Raw genomic sequence first — 27,103 nt, 5'->3', positions numbered from 1 at the left:
ACAGATAAAAGTTTTTCCTCCTTCCTTCAGAACACTAGAACTTGTGCTTCGAGCCCCAAAACCCATCCCCCATGGAAAGTGGAGACAGAATTTAGTTTAAATGTTAATGGGCAAATTTTGGCCACAACTTTATTAAAATACACAAATGTGACTGGTATTGATGTAGGCATTGGTATCAAAACTATATCTGGCTCCTGCCCCACCTTGCAGGAAGCCTGGAAGGGTAAACAACCAGCAAGGGGAACTCCCATCAATGTATATTGACTGGTGTTCACCCCTGGGGTTCCCGGGGGGTCCTGGCATGGCCCTAGCCTCTCTCCGGGCTTCGGACAAGATCCAGACTCCCGGATTCCTTGACCATGCAACCCTAAGGATATTGGCGGTTGTAGTCCAACATCTGCAGACTCAACCATAGGAAGCCTGGTTTGGTGGGTCATGCCAGTGCACCCATTGTAGGCAATACCACACTAGACAGGTCTGATGCAAGTTGTTTAGGCCCTAAAACATTACAATAAGCCCTAGGTAAGGAATGGGACGTGGGTGGCACTGTGGGACGCGGGTGGCGCTGTGGGTTAAACCACAGAGCCTAGGACTTGCCGATCAGAAGGTCGGCAGTTCGAATCCCCACGACAGGGTGAGCTCCCGTTGCTTGGTCCCAGCTCCTGCCAACCTAGCAGTTCTAAAGCACATCAAAGTGCAAGTAGATAAATAGGTACCAATCCGGTGGGAAGGTAAACGGCATTTCCATGTGCTGCTCTGGTTCACCAGAAGCGGCTTAGTCATGCTGGCCACATGACCCGGAAGCTGTACGCCGGCTCCCTCAGCCAATAAAGCGAGATGAGCGCCGCAACCCCAGAGTCGGTCACGACTGGACCTAATGGTCAGGGGTCCCTTTACCTTTACCTAAGGATTTAGAAGTATAGCTGTGTTCATAATGTTCTGTATAAATTGGTCTTTCCACTTGTGTCTCTCTCTCTTCCAGTTTGCGGGGACATCCATGGACAATTCTTTGACTTGATGAAGCTCTTTGAAGTGGGAGGCTCTCCTGCCAACACACGATACCTTTTTCTAGGGGACTATGTTGACAGAGGGTACTTCAGTATTGAAGTAAGTTTTATTTCTCACTTTGGCTATGAAATTAATTTGTGTCCAGATTTATTTGCTTCACCCACTCCCCCCTTTAAATGTTCTTTTCTAGTGAACACATGGTTTCATGTCTTACCGCTATATTACTGTAGCAAACATTCTGTAAAGAAATGTTTCACATGAAATGTACCATTGAATTATTGCAGGCAAAGTGTGTGCATGTTTTCTGGCCATAGTTACTTATTTAAATTTCATTTGTCAAAATTTTGAATAATGAAAACATTACTTTTACCAAATTTTGAGCTGCTTTATTTTATTTTCTCAAAACCTGAAACTGTATTTCAATGTGTTAATGTCTAATCATGGCACTGTAAAACAACCTTTGCATTTTGGCTGGAATTAGAGGAAGTATGCAAGTATGTATGTAACCCCTTCATGCAACTTGGTGGTTACTTTTGAAATTAAAGAGGACTTCCAAAAGTAACTTGAGGGCTTCCCTTTCAATGGAAATTGTTAAAAAATTCTAGTCCAAGTCTTTTGGTAAGCACCTAAATCAGTTCTTAGGGTCCCCAGCACTGTGAGAGGAGTGGGGAAAACTAATACATGATGTTAGCCTTCTTGGGTAATGAATTATTTGTTACAGTACAGTATTGTAAATCTTCATATTGTAGTGGTTAGTGGGAAAGACAGATTTTATCATGGTCACAGAACAGTAAAAGTTGATAGACTTCGGATAATGAATTTACAAAGAAAACATAAGATTAACAGGGGAGCCAAGAGAAAATTTATTTTATCATCTGCTTTATAATTTGTATTGAAGACTTTAAAAAAATCTACCTCTTTAGTAGTGAAATGAGAGTCATCCCATAAACCGCAAGATATCAGTATTTCAGTGTGCCTTATTGTTAGAGATCTTAAGAAAGGAAGTGTTAGCCTCTCACTAATATGAACGAATATAGTCCAAAGATATGTTTCTCTTCATTCCACAGGTACAAAGCTGTTCATTAAGTGAGCTTTACTAAATGGGCCACTTAGCAAAATGACAGAACATTAAGATAACCAAGCATAAATGCTCTCCTACTTTTTTGCTCATAACTAAAGCCTGCAAGTATTAAGTTTTGGTGATCCCATAATTTGGAGTACTATTTTAGCCTCATTATCAGCTGCAGTTCTCGGGTGGTGTAAATCTAGGTGTATTAGTCTCTGATTAGCAAACAATGGAACCTTTTTTAGACTATAGTTATCCAAAGAATCATTTTGCTCATGATCCACATCCAATGGCTAATATAAGAATCCAAGAGCATTAAGTGGATGTAGCACAGAAGAGGAAAAGTGCAAATGCTACCATTATTTCAGGGCATTTGTCAAAGCTTTATGTTTAATTTATTAAGTTTATATTCTTCCCTTCCTAAATGAAGGGTGCCCAGGGCCAATAACAACATAAACTTTGAAAAGACCTTATCCAAAACAACAATGAAAATGACAGGTTTTTAAGACCTGTAGTGCCTGAATTTTCCAGTCTTCTTCTGAAGAAATGAACAAATAAAAATTGTCTTTAAATTCTGTCTAAACATGGCCAGAGAAGGAGACTCCCGGGGGGGGGGAGTTTCAAAGATGGGGTGCTGCAGTAGAGAAAGATTTCTCTTGTGTTCTCATCCTCATTGCTACCCACAGCAGGAGTGCTGAGAGAAGGGTCTCATCCCCCAGAAACTATGGGTTGTGGCACAAGGAGAAATGAAAAGTTGAAGTTTAATATACTGAAAGGTGAAAGTTTAATATACTGAATATTGTATTATCTAATATACTGAAAGTATATTAAAGACAGATAACCATATTCCGCACACAGGGTGATAAACCCAACATCTTTCTGAGGAAATTGGATTAAACCCTTTTCCTGTTGAGTGGTTGGAGTATTGGATTAAGTCTGGAGAGACTGGGGTTCCAGTCGCCACTCAGCCATGAAGTTCGCTGCATGACCATGGGCCATTCACTCTCTCCCAACCTTACCTGTCTCACAGGGATATTGTGAGTTTTAGGAGAACTTTGAGCACTGCCTTGAGCCTTTGGAGGAAAAGCAGGATAAAAATGTACAAAGCAAGATAGATGATAGATAGATAGATGATAGATAGATAGATAGATAGATAGATGATAGATAGATAGATAGATAGATAGATAGATAGATAGATAGATAGATAGATGATAGATGATAGATGATAGATGATAGATGATAGATAACATTGCAAGATTCATTCACTAAGGCTTTACAAAAATCAGTCAGGGTAGTTCTATCACAGCCATTGTTTGCAGGCCAGTGCTGAATTTGCCTGACATCAGAAACCAGTGGTTACTGATTGTACTGACTGTGCCAGCCTAGTTCTAGAGTCCAGTCAAAAGAGATTTTGTCAAATTGGTCGGTGAACTCCTTTTCACCAGCCTCATGCTTTTTCTATGCACCCTCTTTTGCTTGAGTATGTTTTGCTTAAAAATAGCTAAAGCAAGCTAAGGATTTAAATCTGTGCTGGATGATCTTGAGGAAATTCTCTTAAACAAGGATAGATCATTGTAGTACATAGTAATTGGAACAGTAATAGGAGGAAATGTATTTGGGCAAACCCCTTAAACCAGGTTAAAAAGCCTCATATTCAAGCCTCTTGTCAAAACTTTGTTGTGGAGACATGGCATATGCTTAGCCAAGGGTTCATGGCCAATATGGGTATAGTAGAAATATAGTTAACTGAACATATGAAATATGTATGTATTTTATGTATGATAAAATATTAGTTTGTTTTTAGAATTAAAAATAAGTGCCAAGCACACTCCTTAGTTTAGGACAAGCTTATTTCTTATTGAGCAACTGGATTGTATCTGTTAGTGTATTTTCTGCACCTTCCAATACATAAAATTGAAGAGCACATCTTTATATGTGGAATCTTGAAATAAAAGGGCCAGAGATTTTAGAATAAAAGCTGACAGTTTAGGAAAGAGTTTGAATGTCTCCCCACAACCCCAGCTGGCTCCTTGAGGGGCTTGTGAAATTCCCCCTGGGAAGGTTCAATAGCAGAATTAATCTTCTGGAGCAAGTATAATCTACTTTAATGATGAGATCCGCTAAGAAGAGAAACAGTAGATCTTATGGCTTGACATCCTTTAGGAAGAGATTAGCAGATGCTTTTCTTAAAAGATGTCCTTTCAACTTGGCAAGAAACAATGGGCTGTTTCCAACTAAGTTATCCTCCCTCAAAGTAGCGTTGAATAGACCCCAATGCATTGTCTTTGAATGCACGAAGTCAAATTAAATTATTATAAACTGTCACTTTGCAGCAGCAGGGGAGAATTACAATTATTATTATGAAATTAAAAATGTGTGATCTTTAATGTTGTCTGTAGCATAAATTGTTGCCATTGCTTTGGGTTAATTATATGTCTGGCTTCTTATCTCTACTGAAGGTGGAAAATTTTGACCACCAAAATAAAGGCAATGTCTACATTAGTCAAGATAATAAATTTAGTTATGGAATAGGGGAGGAATTAGTGTCTAATAAGTTATGTTTTAGACTTGTTAAAGACCTTTATATGAATAATTTCATTTGAAACTAATGCTGTCCAATTTCAGGCTTAGCCACCATGGTACCCAGAGCTTGCTATATTTCTTGTACAATCTGCACCTGTATCCAGTCCTGTTTAACGCTTTTGATAACGACGTTACCAAAGAAAGAGAGCTTGTGCACTTTAGGGAATTTGCAGTTGACATAAAAGGAGGATATACTGCAAATACCCTTGAGGGTAGTATCAGGATTTGAAATTGTCTTGACAAAATGGAGAACTGAATTGAATGAAATTCAGCAGAGGTAAATGCGAAGAATACAGATTGGGGAGGAGCTAACACTATGGAGAATACTTAGCTATGCAGTAGCATTGTTTAGAGTTTGATGGTATATATAGTAGATAACAAGCTTTACGATAAGACAGCAAGACAGCAAATGCCGTACCAGGGTATGATTTCAGTTAGTTTGTGGAGAATGTCCGTAAAGCAGGAAGCCACCCAAAGAAAGCAGATTTGGCTATAATCATACACACACTGGTTGCTTCCAGACTCTGTGTGGGGGCTGCCTCTGAAAACAGTCAAGAATCTTCAGCAGATACAGATTGCAGATGCCAGACACCTGGTGGGGATAAGCGATTTGTGCATGTAACACCCAACTTACAATACATACCTGTTTGCTCCTGAGCTAAATTCAAAGTACAGGTCTTGACTTTTACAGGTCTTTTTGGTTTGGGGCCAGGCTATTTGAAGGACCACATATATCCTAATGAGCCTATCTGGATATCATGCCATGCCATCAGGTCCACCATTATAACAATATGGTTAACAGGTACCAAGGACAGAACCTTCTCAGCAGTTGCTGTGCATGGGTGCACCAGTCTAGTCCCATTCTGTTCCCCTTTCCAATGAGTGCGCCATCAGCTTACTCTGTCCCATTTTCACTTATATGTGCAAGGTTTCTTAATAATAAACACATATACAAACGTTTTTTTACCCTGTGACAACATTTCTGAAAAATGGCCTTTTCCTACTTTTTCTCTTTTAAATTGAAAACACACACACACACCACTGTCCCTGTGACTGCTGGCGGCATGTCATCACACCTTGTTGCTCTCAGGGTCATTTATGGCCCTGGCTTTCAACAATCATTTATTTACAAAGGAAAAAATCACTAAGAAAAATACCACACCAAAAAGTACAATTAAAAAACAATTAAAACGCCATAAAATCATAAATTTTGAACTGGCGCAGCAAAGGTTGTGTATCTTAGCTGTTCCAAGTGACTTAGTTGGACACACTGTTGGATTCCTACTTCCTATCTCCCCATATTCTTTACATTTGTCATCAACAAAGTAGTAGTTAATCTGGCCACAGCCTTTTCTTTATAAGCAATTTTTGTGCTGAAGTCAAGCTGTGAAACTGGAAGGTGCCTCCTTTCCAGGAAGGACATAAATGGTCTTTTTTTCCTGATTGGCCCTGCCTTCTTCCTGAAGAGGAGTTAACCTTACTCCCTTCTGACCAGAAGAACATGGCAAGTCCCAACTTTCTACTCCATACCTTCCTGCCGCCTTTTGTACTAAGCTACACTGTAAGTCAAACCTGAAATGCAATTTGATCTCTTTCCTTTCTTCAACTTGCTAACTCCTGTTCAAATTGTGATCCACTTTGAATCTAGTTGGGTCTCCTCACACATTGAAGTCATTCTTGCATACAGAATGGGAGAAAACAAGGCTCATATGGTTCACACTGGTTCTTCTTAGCCTTGTTGAATTTTACTTTGTTTTAGCCTTCTGCCGTTTGAGGCTATGTTACGTAGACTCTATCCAAATTTTCTTTGAGGGCTTGAACTGAAAGTTCCTTCCAGCTCTTTTTTTTTCCCATGGTGGGTGGAATTCTTGCATGTAGGCTGCAAATAATTTCTTTCAGGTTGAGAGTGCATAAAGGAAATGTCCCTATTGTTAAGAGCAAGGCCTGGAAATTATGCAAGGTGGGTGGAAGAAATTCAATAATGCATTGGAAAGGAAAATAAAGCACTTCAAACTTCTATTAAATACACATGGCAGAAATAAATAAATGCTGTACAGCATAATAAAATCTTGAAGAAATACACACACACACACACTTTTAAATGCCCTCCTTTCCCATGCATTAAGTGAAGATGTTAGGTTTTGTTTATTGTTTATTTGGCTTGCAAATCTTGCAGTTTTGTTATTGGGACTTTTTTCTGTTTTCTTTTTTACTGCTTCTTGTGCGCAGGTTGTGGGAAGGAAGCTAGATAATGACACACTTAATTAAAGCATACAGATTAGAAAGATGATGAAACAAAGGAAGCACTTCCTATTTGTGCTACTACTGGCCTGCACAACTTGTGAGCCATAATACATAACACAGTGCTTTTGGGTGGTCTTCATATGCCTTATCAGTGTTGCTGTCATCCTTCAAACAGCCCTGAAAGGAGAGTATTATTTTTCTAATATTGTATGCCATGAGGCTAGGATGTGGTGCCCCCTTCACAGGATCACATGGTGAGTTTGTGGCAAGAACTTAAACAAGGACTTCTGATTTGTACTAATTAGCCATGTATTATAGCATGGGTGGGACCCGGGTGGCGCTGTGGGTAAAACCTCAGCGCCTAGGACTTGCCGATCGCATGGTCGGTGGTTCGAATCCCCGCGGCAGGGTGCGCTCCCATCGTTCGGTCCCAGCGCCTGCCAACCTAGCAGTTCGAAAGCACCCCTGGGTGCAAGTAGATAAATAGGGACCGCTTACCAGCGGGAAGGTAAATGGCGTTTCCGTGTGCGGCTCTGGCTCGCCAGATGCAGCTTGTCACACTGGCCACGTGACCCGGAAGTGTCTGCGGACAGTGCTGGCTCCCGGCCTATAGAGTGAGATGAGCGCACAACCCTAGAGTCTGGCAAGACTAGCCCTTACGGGCAGGGGTACCTTTACCTTTATTATAGCATACCTGCTTCCTGGCAATCCCAGGCAGGCAGCATAACAAGGGGGATATAAGAGTTATTTTTTCTTTTCTATAATTTTTTATTGAGTTTTTGATACTTTTATACATATAAAACATAACCATTTCAAACATTAAAATACAAGGTTCTTTTGAACCTCCAGTCCTCCTTCCCTCCCTCCATGGCTTCCATATTTAAATTTAAAATTGCTGCATCTTTTACCATTATCCATCTATTATATAAACATAATTACCATAAATAATTCCACATTACAAGTGTCATTACACCCCTGCCAAAGATTTTAACTGTTTACGGTGGTCTTTTAAATAAATTACAAATTTACTCCAGTCTTTAGAAAATACTTGATCTTCCTGGTTTCAGATCTTTCTGGTCAGTTTTGCCATCTCCACATACTCCATCAGTTTCATCTGCCATGCTTCTTTTGTTGCAATTTCTCCTTCCTTCCATCTCTGGGCTGGTAACATTCTTGCTGTCGTTGGGGATATATGAGTTCTTGGTAGATAGGTAGTTGTGTAGCTGAGGGGTCTACATTTGTCAAAAGTGGAGAACCTTTGCTTAGCCAGCAGGACAATAATGTTCTGTCCGCAGTGGTTTTTCCTCTGGTTAGCTCCCAGTTCATATATATATATATATGTTCATTCATATATATATATATATATATATATATATATATATATATATATATATATATATGCCTGTGCTCTTAGATCCTCTTCCAAGGTCTTTTGCTCTATGCCGTCTCCTTTCAGGGTATGCCATTCAGGTTCAAGGGAGAGGACATTTTCGACAATGGTGCCCTGGTTGTTGAATGCTCTTCCCAAATAAATCTTCCTGCCACCAAAACTTCCATCTTTTTGGCACCAGGTGGAATCATTAAATAAATTGTTATTCATTGGGTTTATTAGTTAGAATCGTCCCAGGGCACCATGCAATAGCTACACAGCAAATGTCAAGGCCGCATGCGAAATGCAGTCAAGTCGCATAATAAAGAACACAACGTTAAAATCACCAGAAGGCTGTACTCATAACAGGTTTCAGGCAGCAGTAACAGTCCATCAGGGCTTGACCAATTCAGTGACTTCTAATTTACTCAGTCACATTAACCTGTGCAAATGTCATGGTGGTTTTAAGGGTCTTGTCAGAAGCTTTTGTCGTTGCTGTATTTTATTGTACTGATTGTATGCTACATTCCACACTAAAATCCAAAAGGATGAAGCCCGGTATATAAATGTTTTATATCTTGTGCTTCTAGGGAGTTTTGAGGATCAAGTGTTTGTCTCTCCCCCTGCCCCCCTTAGCTGCATTTGCCTTTTTGAGAGAAGAAGGGCTTTAACTTCAGATCAGACTTATTATCATCCCCATCGGATTACAATTTCTAAAATATTTGGAGAATATCTTGTATCTTGCTTTCGTTGGTGCATGCACACACACACACAGCTCTTTCATTTCCCTTTGTACCTGTTCATCCCACAGTTACAAAGAATGTTGGGCTGTCTGAGTCTTTGAAGAAATGGCAAAGGATTTTAAAGCAATGTTTGTTAGGGGAGAAAGATACAAAGATGGGAGCCAAACTTGAAGTAGTTTTGAAGTCCTCGAATTTGCACAGCCCGACCTTATTCCTTAGTCATCCAAAACCTCAAGGCTTGAAATGCCAGCTGGTAGTGAGAGTGTTTTCATGCAGTTTCCCACCATAGATCCTCTACTGGAAGCCTTGCGAAAGCGGCTGATGTTCAGAAATTTCCAGGCTGACTTCCAGGCAGAAAACAGTTCGGAGAAGTCTCTTGAATTTCATATAGTGAGCTATACGGTGTAAGAACAGCTACTAGCAATTTGTCTGTGTAATGGCTAGTAAATACAGGCTGCATTGTGCAAACACACACACACAAACACAAGTATATATATCACTTGCCACTGAAAAACCTTTTCCATCAGTCTTCAAGTGTGTTAAAGGGAAACAGAAATCCCACAGCCCAACATTCTGTTCCATTTGTGCTCTGGCACGCTCTGAGTTGAAACACTGGCTATTATGAGTCAGATAATGTCCTGGGATTTCTGGAAAAAAGGTAAAAATACAAATTTTCCTAATTGTTCTTGTAATTGGAAAGTGGAGTACTACATGTACTACTGCACATTCCTTAACCAATCTGATATGCTTGGCAGTGAGTGACTGGTGCAATGCTTATTGGGACTGAGATAGCCCAGTCGGTAGAGCATGAGACTCTTAACCTCAGGGTTGTGGGTTCGAGCTCTACGTTGGGCAACAGATTCCTGCATTGCAGGGGGTTGAAACAGATGACTCTCATGGTCCCTTCATACTCTACAATTCTATGATTCTATATTTCATACTGGGGTAATGGTGTAGCCTTATTGGAGTTCACCGATTGGGTCTGCGTTGCTCCCGGACAGGAGGAAGGAAGTCAAATGACACCGAGGGTTGGTTCAGAGAAAGAGGTCTTTATTTCTGCTCTCCGGAACAGCAGAAAGGCACCTGCATGGTGTGTCCACAGCAAGTCCAAAGAAATGAGAAATTCCATGCAGTATATATATCCTCCAGGCACCCTCCTTCCCCAGGAATCCAACCACGTCAGCCTATACACGCAGGTTGACATCACATATGTTCCTGCTCCGGTATTCTTATTCCTTCCTGTACTTCTGACCATAAAAGGGTATTCCTGTTCCTACTCTTATCTTGGAACAAGAGGTCACCAACTCCAAGAACACACTCTGGCACTGTTCCCGTACTAGGTCTGTGTGTCAGGACGTAAGATAAGACCTAGACATGTCATCCCTACTCCACTGAAACAGCCAAGGTCATCCTTGCTGTCACAAACTGATAAAGGAGAGGGCTCTGAGCACTTGTTTATACAGCCGGGTTTTTGCTTATACATTGACTCAGAGCTCAAGTTAATGGATTTTAGCTAAGGAAAAATAGGGATTTTGGTGCCCATTTCAAACTGCCTGCACAGTCAGTTTTGGGTTTGGGAAACCCATTCCTTCAATGGTAGTTTGTGTATGTCAGTGCTTCCCTGTATGAAAGATTTGCAGCGCATAGAAAACAAGTGTGTCACTTTAGGGATTAAATCTACCCACTTATGTAACTGGAATGATAGTGGGTATCAAAATAACAAGTGAGAATCAGTGTATGTGGCCTTCCAGAAGTTGTTGAAATGATTACAGCTCCCATCAGCCCCAGCCAGAATGGCCAGTGGTCAGAAGTTGTAGTCCTGCAATGTCAGGCATCCCATAGGTTTTGCATCTCTGAGCTACACCAGCACTATTCATGGTTCATTCTAACTAAGGTTAGCCTTTAATCAATTCAATTTCAACTCCATGCCATACACCAGATTTCTCAGCCAGGATTAAGAGACTGGCCACATTACACTTGTACCAGGGTCCTAAGAAGTATTGGTCATGCTTCCTCTCAAATACACCATGAAAAGTGGGGACTTTGTCAATCTCGGGAATTCTGGGTAAATATTTGAGCTAATCGGGCCCGTGCAGAAATTTCCCGTCATTGACAGACCCAAATGAATCCTAACTGCATGCCTAATTGCAAAAAAGATACCCTCAGTTTCTCAAACAAGGTAAGGTTAATGGACATTCCTTCAAAGACAAGGTGGGTGAGCCATTTGGAAGGAAAACATGGCAAGTATGAATATTATCATATTGTCATGTTAAGAAATTGGTAGTATATGCTTTGGTAATGAAGCCTAGAGATGATGAATGAGCATGCAGATGACAAAACAAAACAGTAGTGTAAATGGGAAATATTCAGCAGATGGTAAAAAGAAACTTTCATGTTCATGTGATTCTCTGGTAACAAATTAGTATATATATAAAAAATCAGGCAGAAGCAGGCAGCTACTTTGTCTGTCCTTTAGATATGTGACCATTTAACCTCAAAACCACAGTTCCCTTTTCTTTAAACCATAGAATCATAGAGTTGGAAGGGACCACAAGGTTATCCAGTCCAAACCCATGCAATGCAGGAATCTTTTGCCCAACGTGGGACTCAAACTCACAACCCTAAGATTAAGAGTCCCAGGCTTTAGCTACTGAGCTATCCCAGGCCAATTGAAATGTTCTGCTCCTTAACATTTTAGTAAGGGCTACAGTTCAGTGATGAAGCAAGTGCTTTGCATGAAAGAGGTCCTGGGTTCAGCCTACAACATCTGGAGTGTCTGGAGGTGGTTGGAGGATGGATGGCGGCTAACAGATTGAGGTTGAATCCTGACAAGACAGAAGTACTGTTTTAGGGGGACAGGGGGCAAGCGGGTGTGGGAGACTCCCTGGTCCTGAATAGGGTAACTATGGCCCTGAAGTCATTCTGGAGGCACAGGACAATTCTGTGTCCAGGGCAGCTGTCTACCAGCTCCATCTGGTACGCAGGCTGAGACCCTATCTGCCTGCAGACTGTCTCACCAGATTGGTGCATGCTCTGGTAATCTCCTGCTTGGACTACTACAATGTGCTCTATGTGGGGCTACCTTTGAAGGTGACTCAGAAACTACAACTAATCCAGAATGCGGAAGCTAGACTGGTGACTGGGAGTGGCTGTCGAGACCATATAACAGCAGTACTGAAAGACCTACATTGGCTCCCAGTACGTTTCCGAGCACAATTCAAAGTGTTGGTGCTGACCTTTAAAGCTGTAAAGGGCCTTGGCCCAGTATATCTGAAGGAGCGTCTCCACCCCCATTGTTCAGCCCGGACACTGAGGTCCAGCTCCAAGGGCCTTCTGGCAGTTCCCTCACTACGGGAAGTGAGGTTACAAGGAACCAGGCAGAGGGCCTTCTTGGTAGTGGCACCCGTCCTGTGGAACACTCTCCCATCAGATGTCTAGGAAATAAACAACTATCTGACTTTTAGAAGACATCTGAAGGGAAATTTATTGGGAAATTTGTAATGTCTGATGTTTTGCAATATTTAATGTGCTGTAAGTCACCCAAAGTGGCTGTGGAAACCCAGCCAGATGGATGGAGTAAAATTAATAAAATTATTATCATCATCTCCAGGTAGGGCAGAGAGACACCCCTGTCTGAATCCTTGGGGAGAGTTGTTGCCAGTTAATGTAGAGAATAGTGGCCTACAGGGGGCAGTGTCTGGCTTGGCAGCTTCCTGTAAGTTACATGATCCCATTTGCTAAAGAAATAAATTGACGACAACAACTCTTGGAACACTACTCCATCTCCCAAACACTAGTTGTGCCTGTACTTCACTTGAACCTCCCTGATGTCCACATATTGGACTCAGTTTCAGAATAAGGCCACTATTTGAACTAATTCAAAGATACTGTGTGTCAGTAGCTGTGTGTGCTTATTCTAGAGATAGCCCAGGCAAGTGCTTATAGGGAGCGAGGGCACATAGTCAGTCTCTACACACACACCTGCTTAATTAACACTGACTGGGATAGCAACAAAGGGAACCCTTCATTTCTTCATATTTACTATTTCCTTCCACTGCTTAAGAAAGAGTTTCAGACAGTATGAAGAGAAGAATGGAAGGAAGGTTGCATTCTGGGAATTGGAGGGGTGGATTAGGATTCATTGCCATCAGTTGTTGACTTGCTCTGACATAGAAGAGAAGTGTAAATCTTAGCAATAGGTGGCTATGTCAAATTCTAAATAATTGCATTTAACAATGCTACAGTTGTTGTGGTCACAATTTAATGACCATTACCATGTGGAGCCTTCATCATAAAAGATATTGTGTATTTTCCAGAAGCCTTCAATTGAATCAACACAAAACACTTTAATTAAGCCTCATAGCATCTTTGAGTGGTAAATCAATATTATGATATGTAATCTGTCACATGGATAAATATGCTGAGATACTTGGAAAAATGGGATTCTTGCCTGAGGTCACTCAATTAGTCAGTGACAAAAAGGAAAAGAAAGCTAGCCAGATGGAAGTCCTTTCACTGTTGTAGGCTATAACCACAAAAGAAATGGAAACACCCACTGAAGAATATGAAGGAAATGATTTAACACATTAATGAGAAGCCACAGTGAATGGGCACAAGAAATAACAAAGATATCTCTTGAACAAAAGACAAGGGCAGAACTGCATGTTGCAAAGAGCAGGGGCTGCTGCCAAAAATGTCAGGTTTCCCACTCAGTTCCAGAACATCTAGTCCTGACTATACTATGCACTGGGTTTCTCCAGGCCCACCAGTGGCAGTCAGTAATAAAAAGTTGGGGAAAGTAATTATTGTATATATAATAATTGTATATATATAGTGATAATGTTAAAGTATGGGTAAAATGAGCTAGATATTACAGAGGGGGACAAGGTTGGGGGCAGCATCAGTGCCAAATATGTCTCTCTCTTTTGCAAAGTAATATCACTTATTGTGTGTCGCACCCGTCTGAGCAAGTGAGAAAGTTATCTGAGCCTGCAAACAGCCATTGGATTTCTATGTTTAAACAACAACGACCAACTGGGATGTCTCACATGTCAGCTAGTTCGTTTATTGGAAAGTGAAGCCTTATAAGAAGAGGAGTGACAGTAGAAAAATTCAGTGGTAGGAAGTCTGTGACTCACTATGTAGTGACAGGCTTACACAAACCAGAAGAAATGAAGGGGGGGGGAATCACTGCTTTTCAGTTCAGGGAGACAGTTTATATGGTGCAACGAACACATTGTTACGTACTAAGGGCATCTTTAAGCTCTATGTGTTGTTTCGCTTGTATGCTTAAGGTACGGCTGCCCACTTTGGGAAATTTGCTTGCGCTCCTACAGAAGTGATACAGCTCTGGCACTGTGCACACTCTACACCATTAAAGCACATTTGAAGAATATTCTCTCCCTCAAAGAATTCTGGGCATTGTAGTTTACCCCTCAGAGCGTTGCAATCCCCACCATCCCTTTACAAACTACAATGCCCATAATACTTCAAGGGGAGAAAATGTGCTTTGAATGTGCTTTAAACGTATTGTGTGTACACAGCCAGAGCTGTGAGCTTAAATTCTTTGCTGTGTATTTAGTGAAACAGAACAGCCTGTACTTCCTTCCAGAAAGGGTGGATTATTGGGCAGTTTCATAGTACATGAGTTAGAGGTTTGCTTGTGGCTGCTTGCATCTCTAGCAGTCATGTGATGCCCCTGGGCTTCAGGCATGTTGGTATCCAGTCTAAAAAAGCATTTTCTGTTGAATTAAACTCAGTTTACTGTTGTGAATGGCTAGTTTAGTACTATGTAAGGCTTTGCCCCCATTGTGTGTGCTCCTCATTCTTTGTCCCATGTATGTCTTACTGGGTTTAGAATACAGCTTATTCTGTTATATACTGAGGTGTATAGGCACCTGATTAGTTTTCTCAAGAAGCCACATGACTTTTGCAGGAGATATAGTGTGTCTGCTACACTCAATGCATCAGGGCCAAATCTTGCTTCTGTACCATTGTTGTTGTTGTTTAGTCATTTTGTCACGTCCAACTCTTTGTGACCCCATGGACCAGAGCACACCAAGCACTCCTGTCTTCCACTTCCTCCCACAGTTTGGTCAAACTCATGTTGGTAGCTTCAAGAACACTGTCCAAGCATCTCGTCCTCTGTCGTCCCCTTCTCCTTGTGCCCTCCATCTTTCCCAACATCAGGGTCTTTTCCAGGGAGTCTTCTCTTCTCATGAGGTGGCCAAAGTATTGGAGCCTCAGCTTCAGGATCTGTCCTTCCAGTGAGCACTCAGGGCTGATTTCCTTCAGAATTCTGTACCATACTGAGTTTTAAGAGTTGCCAGGTGGATGCAGGGAGTAAATCAAATTTGTCCTGAAGTGTGGTGCTTTAAAAAAGAGTGATGGCCTCAGTAGAGGGAGCCCGAGAAGGTGCTCGCCCATCTGCCTGCCTGCGCCCAAGTAAGCAGGCTGCGTCTTGCATCCCAAGCAAGCAGGCTGCTGCCTCCTTCCTTCCTTCTTTCTGGCCTCACCTCCTCCCACTCCCTCCCTCCACAGCCCAGCCACCCCTTCTTATTTCAGACATCATGATATATTACTGTATTACAATGGTTTGCTGGTGATGTATCACAACGTTGAAAACCAGATATCGCCAGCCCTACCTTGCACAGATCGTCATGATTGTGCCTCCTAAGAAGCCATCCTGAAATTAAGCCTCCTCCCCATTTCAAAAGTTAGAAGGTTTTCCCACACGATTACGGTCTTCTCCCCTGCTAGCGTTTTTGTTCTTTCTCTAAATTGTTTGTTATATGCTGTGTTTCTGGATGTTTCTTTTACCTATGGAAATGTCCAATCCCTCTTCTGAATTTTTAAAAAAGGACTGGAAGGAGTGCTGTAGGTTAATGTGCTAGCTTTTGTTAATCAGCATCTCATGCATGAAATAAAGCCTCTGGGAAGCTTTTGTCCTCATTTTTTCCAAGTATCTAAAGAAGAGATGACTTGGCAATAAGAGTAGCTATAGGGCTGCTTAAAAGAGAGCAACTTCAAAAGTTACATTTTTCTTTCTCTGTTCTCCAGTTCACGTTTGCCTCTCTTTCCTCTGCTCAAGTCTCATTTAATTTTGTGAGGTTTATATGTGGTGAATATTATCTACCACCCTCCCTTCTCTTCACCTCCCCCCCCCCCCCGGCACACATGCACTACTTAAGGAGTTAAAGTTGTCTTTAAAAGAGCATGAAAACATTTTTTGATTCTCTGCAACGTAAGTGAGATAAAATGAGAGAGAGCCTATCAAGAGCATCACAAATTCTTTTTTAAGGCCCATCTTGGTCAGCGGTTAAAAGGAATAATTTGTCAGATTCCGAGATGACAGAAACCTTTAAAAACCAAATGATGGTTTGTGTTGTTTGTGTATTTGTTACATTTATATCCCACCTTTGCATAAAAAGTGTCCAAAGCATTGTCTGAACTTACACTAGTTTACAAACCATAGTTTTGAAGGGGCTGTCAAGCAACAGTTTGTGCTAGCTGGTGTTGTGCCAAACTTTCACACACCATTCAAAGGGCTGCTGGAATGAAGCAAAGATTGCTTTGAAAAGGACAGGTGGTAGTTGAAATTTCTCAACAGAAAATTTATATTTTTCCATTTCCTGCTTGTAGTGTGCATGCTGAGGTGGTTTTGTTCAATCCCAAAAGCATTTAGAGAAAGTCTTTCACTCACTCAGTGCAGTACAGCTCATTGCAATGACTCCTGGTGAGGCATCTCTTCTTCAAATGGGGAAGACACCAAAGGTTTGGCACAGCACTATTGCAAAGTTTGCTGTTGTCTGAAATCACAAATCCTTGGAAAACCACAGTTAAGGTCATTGCTTCACCTCAAAAGGCTGCTGCATCATGGATATAGAAGTAAATTATGAAAACAGATCAAATGAAAAATGAAAGCAGCCAAGCAACTCTTCAACTGTGTTTTGCCTGCTGTACATCTAGAGAATTGAATCATGTTGTTGGGTTCTTTGCTTCCATGCTGAAACAACAGAATTTCCTCTTCCTCTTCTGTGTCCATCCAAGCCCCTGGAGGAGACCTTCTAGAGCAGATTCTGAGGTTGCATGCAGAGCGGAGAGGAGACGGAAGTCCTGTTGTAGTGCAGCACTGGACACAATCCTGAGATTTTAGTAGAGTTTAGTAGATCACTTACAGATTTTATATCATACAAAATTGTTTTATTTCTCCACATAGCTTTGCAGATGAATTTCCTTTCATAAAATGCTAATCAAATGCTCTGTTTAAACAGCTATTAGGCAGTGCTGATAATTGTACGATATGCTTTCCTAGCTAATTAGTGTTGTTCTTCCTACCCAGTTGGGTTATTTTTTCCCTGATATGGTTTTCCTGGGTTTTAGAGAGCTTGGGAAAGGGGTGGGAACAAATTAGGTGAAAATAAATGTCCACATTATTTAATATTAAGAAATATTAAAACATCATGATGACTAGTTAAGCCAAGCTTGCTGTAGAACGTACACAACACACAGCTATTAAAAATGTTTGATAGTTTTGGTAAACTTCTGAATGAGCGGGCATTGTAATTAGAAAATGTTTTAATATTTAAAAAACCACTTCATATATGTTGTCTTTTATAAAACAGAATGCACTCTTCATCCTTAATCAGCATCATTCCTTTCTTCTTCTTCACAGTGTGTGCTGTATTTGTGGGCCTTGAAAATTCTTTATCCAAAAACACTGTTTTTACTGCGTGGGAATCATGAATGTAGACATTTAACAGAGTATTTCACATTTAAACAAGAATGTAAGTATGAGTCAAAATTACTTCTTTTTCTAATATTCTTTTTGGAGATGGTAAACGTCTATTCAGGGTTAAGACAAGTAAACAAAAGCCATCTTTAAACCTGCATTCAGTTTAAAGGAAATTATGCTCATGAATATCTGCAATATGATAGACAACTTAGTCCTCATAACCTTAGTGTACGATCCTTGCCCATACAATCATGCCTTGCCCAGACACTTTACCTTGTTGCTCTGGATACAGGACTGCAACATAGAGTTCTACTGTCCTGTGTTTGTTCCAAACCGCTGTGGTCTTTCAGCAGAGTGATCATGATCCAAACAGGGTAGCACATGGGCCCTGTTTCGCTGGAGGGTTAGTCTGATGGCTATCTGATGGCAAGAAGGAATTGACAGGCATTGGGAGTTTAGAGAATGTGACAGGGCAGCAGGTCACACCTAGGAATTGGAGGTAGAAACTTAGGACCATATCATCATCACCATTTCAGTGGGGTCAGGGTGGGTTACAACCATTTAAAATTCAATATTAAGAACAGTTTAAAACAAATTACACTAACAGGAAAGAGGTGCACTTAAATAGGGCAGCTACACATATAGTTGGCCCTTGGGTCCAGAGTAGGGGCAGGGTTACCAGCAGTCGGTCTTTCCTCACCTTGGGTACCAACCTCTTTTTTCATGTTGTCTGCTCCACAACCACATGCACCTTTTGTCTTCAGAGCTGCATTAAAATCCACAGTGGCCACATTTGGGAAAACATGACCTACAGAACAATGTACAATGACATTTCCTTTACAGAGTGGAGGATAAAAAGGTTGTTAATTGACTTGAACGATTTGTAATTTACTGAGTTTTTAATATGCATATTTATAAATTAACATTTCAAATTAATTGAACAATCTCATTTATTTCATAATGATGTTTCTGCAAATCATTAAGAAGATGTGTGGTGGCGGTTTCTATACTGACCTACCCTTTCAAAGGGCAGGAGAATATATAATAGAATCTAAAATGAAATTATGGCTCTTTGGCGAAACCTTCTAGGATGACTAGAGAACTGTTGATATGGTGGGTTTTTTATATATAATGTGACTTTAAATGTTCATTAGTCTCCATGACATTTAGCATTCATGATTTCATCATTTAAGATTTGCTTAATATTTATTCATTTAAAGGATTTGTATGCGGCGCTTTTGCCTAATGGTGTTCGAGGAAGCTTAATAAAATCTTTTAAAACTAGAAAATATCATAAAACAAAACGGCAAACTGAATGAAAAGCCCAATTACTCTAAAATGATAGACGAACGCAGGAAACAACTAATTCAAAAGCCTTTCAAGCGAAACTGGACAGACAATCCTTCTGAACTATAATCAATTAAATTAAGCCACCAAAGTTAACTGCCAAAAACTCAAATGAGCAGATCAACCTTTGTCTGTTGCCTAAAGGAAGGTGACCGGTTCATCCACCCTTGCACACCAGCCTAAATTCTGCAGGCATGGTCAACTGGGAAAGGTTAGCTAATGACTATCTTAGTTGCCCAACAGGTTCTGACTAAACATCTTTACCTAAAAGCCATGAATCAGTAGCTCTGAATATCAACCAAGTCACAATCAAAGCAGAGGATTTGAATGTATGCTAGACACCCTTGCCCAATGATGTATTGGTGGTGGTTGGAAAGGGGGAGTGGCAGTGTTTGCATCCCTGTTTTCATAGAAACTGCATCATCTCTCCAACGGAAGCCCATAAATTATTTACTTGCAAAGGTGTGCAGAAAATATATGGGAAGAGATTAATATGTCAATATTAATAATTTAGTCTTTGAGACTAAAAGCTGGTTCTCACAGGCCCACAGAATTTAGGTCTGAATTCTTTAATACAGTATTCTTCCCTCTTCTCAAGTACTTTTTTCTGATACTATCTTATTATCCAAAAGGTAAAATAAAGTATTCAGAACGTGTGTATGATGCCTGCATGGATGCCTTTGACTGCCTTCCCTTGGCTGCTCTGATGAACCAACAGTTCCTGTGTGTTCATGGTGGCCTGTCTCCAGAGATCAACACTTTAGATGACATCAGAAAAGTAAGTTTGGATAGCACAACTCCAAAATGCCACTAAGTAAACTTTGCTTTGCTCCAAATACCATCTCTCATTTTTTTCCACTGTTGCCATATGGGAGAATTAAAAGTGAAGGGTTTCATCCAATGTCAATCATCCTCAGGAGTGGATTTATTGAAATTAATGGGCATGGCTAACTTAGGTCCATAAATTTCAGTGGGTCTGCTCTGAATAGGATTTAGTTGAAGACAACCCAAAATGTTTGTCTTTTCTCGTTGCACTAAAACTCTTCTTGGATTGTCCTCCTTGGTAGTTGTCCTAAAAAGTAAGAAGAAAAGAACTTCACTTAGCTCACTTATTTAATGTGGCAACTACAGAAATGGAGTTAATCGATCATTCTTATTTTGCTTTCCAAAAAATCTGGTTTTGTTGTGTCTATGGGGTTTGCTGTTGAATTCTCTTCTATACATTAGTCCTTTACTCCAATACGGCTATGGTTATGCAGGTATCTATGCTTGGCTATGTCATTCAGAATATGTATGTGTTGACAGGGTGAGTATGCTGTGTGTACATGCAAATCAAATTTTCCATCTGTGGTTCCCTGTGATAACCTTTGCAGAAAGTTGCTTCCCTACACTGATCCTTATCTTGATCAGAGTGCAAATAGTTACCACCCCTCTTGACAACTTGTCATGTTCAAACAATATGTTGTTGTGTATTCAGTGATTGCTGGGATGGTGGCTTTGACCCAGGGGTGTGCAGCGATTTCCAATAGCTTCAATAGTGTGAGATCTGATTTAGAATATTTATTTGACTTCAGGTTAGTAAACTTTTTTAAAAAAAAGTTTATATTAATTTGATATTCTATATAATATCTGGAAAGTTTTTTCCATCGTCAGATTATTTGAACTGAAATAGGGGGAAATAATGATAAAGCACACTTTAGATAGCATCGTGTGAGAGTACTTAGGATGGTACATACCGTTCTATCCACCCATGAAGGGGAAAACCAGATGGCAGATGGCCCAGCTCTGCCCAAACAGTTACCGTATTTTTCGCTCCATAAGACGCACCAGACCATAAGATGCACCTAGTTTTTGGAAGAGGAAAACAAGAAAAAAAATATTCTGAATGCCAGAAGCCAGGACAGCAAGAGGGATCGCTGCACAGCTTATGGGATAGCCCTGGCTTATGGGATAGCCGTGAGCAAGCCTCTCCCGGGCAAGGGGAGCCTTCATCCCCTGCCCTGGAGAGGCTGCGCACGGCTAAGGCTCCCCCAAGAGCCGCGCTCCATTTAAGGAGCGCGCAGAGTGTGCTCCCCCAAGAGCCGCTCCACACGGCTCTTTAAAGGGAGCGCCGAGCAGAACCTCCCGCCTGCATTCGCTCCATAAGACGCAAACACATTTCCCCTTACTTTTTAGGAGGGGGAAAGTGCATCTTATAGAGCAAAAATACGGTAGCTACCACCAGTAGTCCTGGTAGCCAGAGATAGCCTTGAAAATGAAGTGTTTGAAGCAGGGTACTAGAGGCTTGGGATCCACTAGATCCTAAGCTTCACATTCCCCAATCCTTGGTACCCTCAGCTGCACCAGCCTGGAGCTGGTATAGCAAACGAGCACGCTTCCAACCTTCTGTCCGGCAAGGCTTTGATTGCAGCAGAGGATCTGTTGCTCTGCATTTCCCCAGCCCCTAGTGAGGATTGCTGTGTCAATGTGGTTTACATTTCTTTTCAATCAAACAGAAAAGCTTTGCTTAGAAATTATTTTCTTTCAAATACTTGTGAATGGTTTCAAGATACAGCGATTCAAGAGCATAGTTTACATATAAAGAAAAATGTAGGCATGGAAAACTGAGAACATAGTAATTTTATCATACTCAAAAGAAGTCTATGCATTGATACTAATATTAAATATGCATGCATGCTTCCTAGTAAGGGTCACCTGAAGAAAATGTGTGATTTGATTAGCATTGTAGCCATTCATTGTGTTATGAATTATTTCCCCCCAGGAAGGGGTGGGTTTTTAGAAATGGGGGAAAAAATGCATTGCATAACATTTTCCACACCACATCACTGTGGCATTCATTACCCATAATCTAGAGATGACTTTTTGGAAACTATGTTCCTTTTCAAAAGCAATAATTTACTGCAATTTTGGTGGAGCTTGGAGCTGATGGTCAAAGCCATGAATAAAAACTGATTTGCAAGCTGAAGCAAGAGCTGTTGCAAGAGATATCACACAGATGCCTGCTTCTTCTACTTAAGTGAGATCTCAGTAGCCTTATTAAGCTATTCAAGACACACCCCGCAGTGATAATTGTGCAAGGCAAGAGGGTAGAGCCTCACACAATTATCACTCCGTATCCATTGTGTGCCTGCCCTCATGCCCCACACTGACCTCCTCCCAACGTACATTTGGGAACTTGTCTGCAACGGGACAGCATACCAAATGTGATTTAACTGTGAGAATGCAACGACCGTGAGCTGAAATCTTGAGAGGGTGCAACCTACACAAATTAGCAGACTGCTTTGCTGCAGACATTCTCCGAAACCTGTGGGCAGTATTGAGGAGGGCATTATGTGGGGCGTGGCAGTGAGGGCGAGGCAAGTAAGTGTGACTCCACTCTTCTGCCTCACAGTGTTGTTACCCTGTATTTTGAATGCCCAGATAAGGTCCCAGGAGGTCCTTCTGTATTGGAATGCTGAGCATATGTTCCTTTTAAGTAAACCTTTATGTTGGTGTGCATGTGTTAGATGACATCTCATTCATGGGGATGGTCCAGAGGTCTGTGTGATGCAGATTACCCACTGCAAAACTGGCAAAGTGCAATTGATTTAAAATGAAAGCAGTCGCTTGTAGTCTCCTCCTCACAGCCAGGCTGGAGAAAGAGAGGAATCTTTAGGAACTCAGCTCCAATCTGCATAGCCCCACATCTGCGTATCTCATCAAGATTTCAGCTTCCTCATGCAGCAACAGAAACATGTCTGCTTATAATGAGAGGTGTGTTTACTTTCTTCTTCCTCTTAAGCCCCTGGTTACACCTTCTTTTGGAGGGCAGAACTGTGTACGCAGCACAGCTTGTCTTGGAACCCCTAAACTAGCCTGCTGCCTAAAGAGCAGTAGAGATGCTATCACATCACCCATGTTTAAATAAGATTCAGCACTCAGACCAGTTCAGTTCTGATTTGGAACGGAGTGGGATTGTGTTGTCCTTTGCCTCGGGCAACAAAAGTCTTAGGCCAGTCCTGTTTATGCATGCTCACAAAAGCATGCATAAAGCCACAAAACTCAAGAAAAAATCCAAATAATTGGTATAATTACAGACTGTATGCTGCTCCCAAGAACTCTTTCCACATGAATTCCATTGACCTTGTTTGGATGCAGTACCAAACCATAGCGCATGAATAGTTATGTGCATGAACATGCACCCTATTCCATCTCTAAATATCAAGTAGACTGTCATCTGTCAGTCCAGTTATGACCCCCAAGCAAGATGTGTGTGTGTGGCGGGGAGAGAAGTAAAGTTGAGGGGCATAACACTTCTTCCTCTGTAGTGAATGAATTCATCCTGTCTCAAGATGAATTCCAAAGGGTGAGGGTTGCAGTGCTTTTCTGTGCACAGTGGAGAACCTGCAGTAAACATCCAGCTAAGGGCAGGTCAGTGAAGAGTTCCTGTTCAGCAACAGATTTGTTTGTTCACTGTGTTACTTAAGTCAGGCAGACAATGGTTTATTTACAGCAGTGATGTCAGCATTTAAATAATGTGCACAACTCTGATTTTAAAAGTATTAAATAGCTCTATTATTAAAATGCATCTAGGGAGTTTTTCAGTTGATGGAATTGATTTCCTTTGCTGTTCCTTCTCTCTAATCAATGAGATAATTGAATTTACTATGTTTTTATATATGCTGGAAGCTGCCCAGAGTAGCTAGGGCAACCCAGTAAGATGGGTGGGGTACAAATAAATTGTTGTTGCTGTTGTTGTTGTTGTTATATATAGAGGGATTGCATTCAGCTATTGATGGCTGAGTACACGGGATCAATTAATTAATTAATTAATTAATTATCCAAACAAAGATAACCTAATTTCTGTTGTCTATGCTCTCATAATCTCTAGGTTAGATTACTGCAGTACGTTTTATGTGGGGCTGCCTCTGAACATGGTTCAGAAACGTCAGCTGGTGCAGAATTCAGCGGCCAGGTTGCTCACTGGGGCAAGACTGTCTGAGCATATAATGCCAGTCCTGGCCAAACAACACTGGCTGCCAATTTGTTTCTGGGCCCAATTCAAAGTGTTACTTTTGACCTATAAAGCCTTAAATGGCTCAGGACCACAATACCTCAAGGACTGCTTCTCCCCATATGAATTGGCCCAGACCCTGCAATCATCACTTGAGGTTCTTTTTCATGGACCTCCTCCTATGCAGTGGCTCTCTCCACTTACATTGGGAAAGTAAGTCAGAGTTTCACAAACTTGAGTCTCCAGCTGTTTCTGGAGTACAACTCCCATCATCCCTAGCTAGCAGCTCCAGTGGTCAGGGATGATGGAAATTGGTTCCCTGTAATCTCAATTCTCACAATGAGGGAACCACCAGAAGGCTCTTGGAGCTGGATCTCAGTGTCCGGGCTGAAAGATAGAGATGGAGACATTTCTTCAGGTATACAGGGCCAAAACCAGAATTCATTTTGCTGTAGTGATGAGGTTTAATCCCATTTTATAAACTGCCATAACTATATTCTGTGGTTGCACATCAGTTTGGGGCCAGCATGCAATCTTGGGGCATTATGGTTGTACCAGGGGAACCACACTCTGTTATGGCTCTGAGCTGAACTGCGGGAGGGGTGGGAGTCTCAAGACCAAAGCACGGTAATGCTTGTGTGGTTACACTGTTATTCCTAAATGTCAGTGCCAGATCTTTCCCTCTAGCACCCTTAGCCTTTCTCTTCGTCTTCTCTTTTTCTTAGTTAGATCGATTCAAGGAACCACCTGCGTATGGACCTATGTGCGACATCCTGTGGTCAGATCCTCTAGAGGACTTTGGAAATGAGAAGACTCAGGAACATTTCACTCACAACACAGTCAGAGGGTGTTCATACTTCTACAGGTGAGGATGCTTTCTTGTTTCATGTGGCCTCTGCAGATGGTTGTGGCTGCTTCATAAACCATCGTAATTGTGCCTTGAGTTGCATAGATCTTGAGTTCTGCCTTTTAAAAGAATTGAATCTCTGTCTAAAAACCAAAATTTCTTCCATTGTGTTTAAGCAACGTGTGTACCTATTGAGGTTCTGTTTCAACTAAAATACATATGCACATGAAAATTCAGTCAACAAGAATGATTATCACTCAATGTGATAGTGGCAGGGTCCAACATGGGCTCTGCCAGTTCCATATAAATCAAGGAGGACTGGAAGGAAATGCATTTAAAATGCAGCAGAGGGAAAAGAGGGACCTGCATGGTTTACCCCCATATTTACATTTTGCTCTGAAATTCCTTCTCCTCCACTGTTTTTCCTTGCAGTGGGGCTCCAGGCCTACTCAAGAAGTAATTTCCCCCTTCCCAGCCCTTACATAAGGAATTAGCAGTTCCTCACTCACTCTGCCGTTAAGCCCTAAGTCAGGGATGGGGAACCTGTGATCCTCCAGATGTTGCTGAACTTAAAAAGTCCCCTCATGCCTGACCATTGACCATGGTGATTAAATTTGAATCTAACAACATCTGGACAGCCACAAGTTCCCCATCCCTGCTCTAAGTCCTAACAATGTGATATCTTTTGAAAGATTTTGAATGTTGTTATGGTGAGCAAGTTCATAAAATTGTTTATCACTAAAGCATTTTCACAGGGTAAAAGTCACCAACATTACTTGTGTGTTGACAGATAAAGTCCCTTCACAAAGATTGTTACATTCTATTGTAGAGAGCGTTGAGACTTATACAACGAAGACCCTTTCTTCAGTTAGCTAATTGGTTGACTACAGATCCTGCCATTCCCTTTTGGAAGTTCCTTTGTGGGCAAAACATGTTTCACTAAATGGCCTGAATTCTTTATTGTAGCATTGAGATTTGAGTTTTAGGGAAAATCTGCATTTTCAGAAAACAGGAATAATGGCAATTACATATGTTTCAGCAAAAAAGGCTTTAGGTTACAAATAAATACTTAATTATCTTTTTAATTGGAAACAATTTCACTGACCTTTATTAGGATTGTTCATGTGTTTATGGGTATCATGGTTACAGCAACTGCTTTAAGTGCTATTCCTGAAAATGGTGACCTATTGGGGGGCAAGGAGGAGGTTGTATCTTTTAGGAAACACTCTAGAATCTGCAGTTTTCCTCAGCATAAATTTCCTCAGCACATTAATAATAATAATAATAATAATGATAATAATTTATTTTTATTTATATCCTGCCCTCCCCAGCCGAAGCCGGGCTCAGGGCGGCTAACAACAATAAAATAAGACAACATTTTAAAATCATTTCATTAAAAAATTACTTCAAATCAAATTGATGGCAACCATTGGGTAGATTGTGAAGATTGCCAAAGAAGGGAGTCAGGCTGTGCCCTGGCCAAAGGCTTGGCGGAACAGCTCTGTCTTGCAGGCCCTGTGGAAAGATGTCAAGTCCCGCAGGGCCCTAATGTCTTGTGGCAGAGCGTTCCACCAGATCAGAGCCACAGCCAAAAAAGCCCTGGCTCTGGTTGAGGCCAGCCTAACCTCTCTGTGGCCTGGGACCTCCAAGATGTTTTTGTTTGAAGATTGTAAGTTCCTCTGTGGGACATACCAGGAGCGGCGGTCAGGTAGGTACAAGGGTCCTAGGCCGTATAGGGCTTTAAAGGTTAAAACCAGCACCTTAAACCTGATCCTGTACTCCACCGGGAGCCAGTGCAGCTGGTATAGCACCGGGTGAATGTGAGCCGAGCAGGTCAAAATATAACAAGAATCATAAGTAAACTTCTAGTGAGTTCCTGAAGGGGCAATATATTATTAGTTTTGTTGTTGTTTAGTCGTTTACTCGTGTCCAACTCTTCGTGACCCCATGGACCAGAGCACGCCAGGCACTCTTGTCTTCCACTGCCTCCCACAGTTTAGTCAAACTCATACTGGTAGCTTCGAGAACACTATCCAACCATCTCGTCCTCTGTCATCCCCTTCTCCTTGTGCCCTCCATCTTTCCCAACATCAGGTTCTTTTCCAGCAGGGAGTCTTCTCTTCTCATGAGGTAGCCAAAGTATTGGAGCCTCAGCTTCACGATCTGTCC

The 27,103-nt window shown here is 41.3% G+C and overlaps 1 protein-coding gene across 2 annotated transcripts in view; it reads left to right on the top strand.

The window, feature by feature from the left end:
• Positions 1-27,103, top strand: part of PPP3CA (protein phosphatase 3 catalytic subunit alpha) — a 188,585-nt gene that overhangs the window by 116,724 nt on the left and 44,758 nt on the right. For both annotated transcript variants that reach the window (XM_028743362.2, XM_028743364.2), the window contains exons 3-6: positions 983-1,107; positions 17,688-17,799; positions 19,727-19,872; positions 24,813-24,952. In XM_028743362.2, coding sequence (XP_028599195.1) covers positions 983-1,107; positions 17,688-17,799; positions 19,727-19,872; positions 24,813-24,952 — 523 coding nt within the window. The remainder of the gene's footprint in view (positions 1-982; positions 1,108-17,687; positions 17,800-19,726; positions 19,873-24,812; positions 24,953-27,103) is intronic.

Source organism: Podarcis muralis, chromosome 9 (assembly GCF_964188315.1).
Source record: "Podarcis muralis chromosome 9, rPodMur119.hap1.1, whole genome shotgun sequence".
Taxonomy (NCBI): domain Eukaryota; kingdom Metazoa; phylum Chordata; class Lepidosauria; order Squamata; family Lacertidae; genus Podarcis; species Podarcis muralis.
The sequence above is the reverse complement of the archived record's forward strand: the minus strand, read 5'-3'. Positions and strand labels throughout refer to the sequence as shown.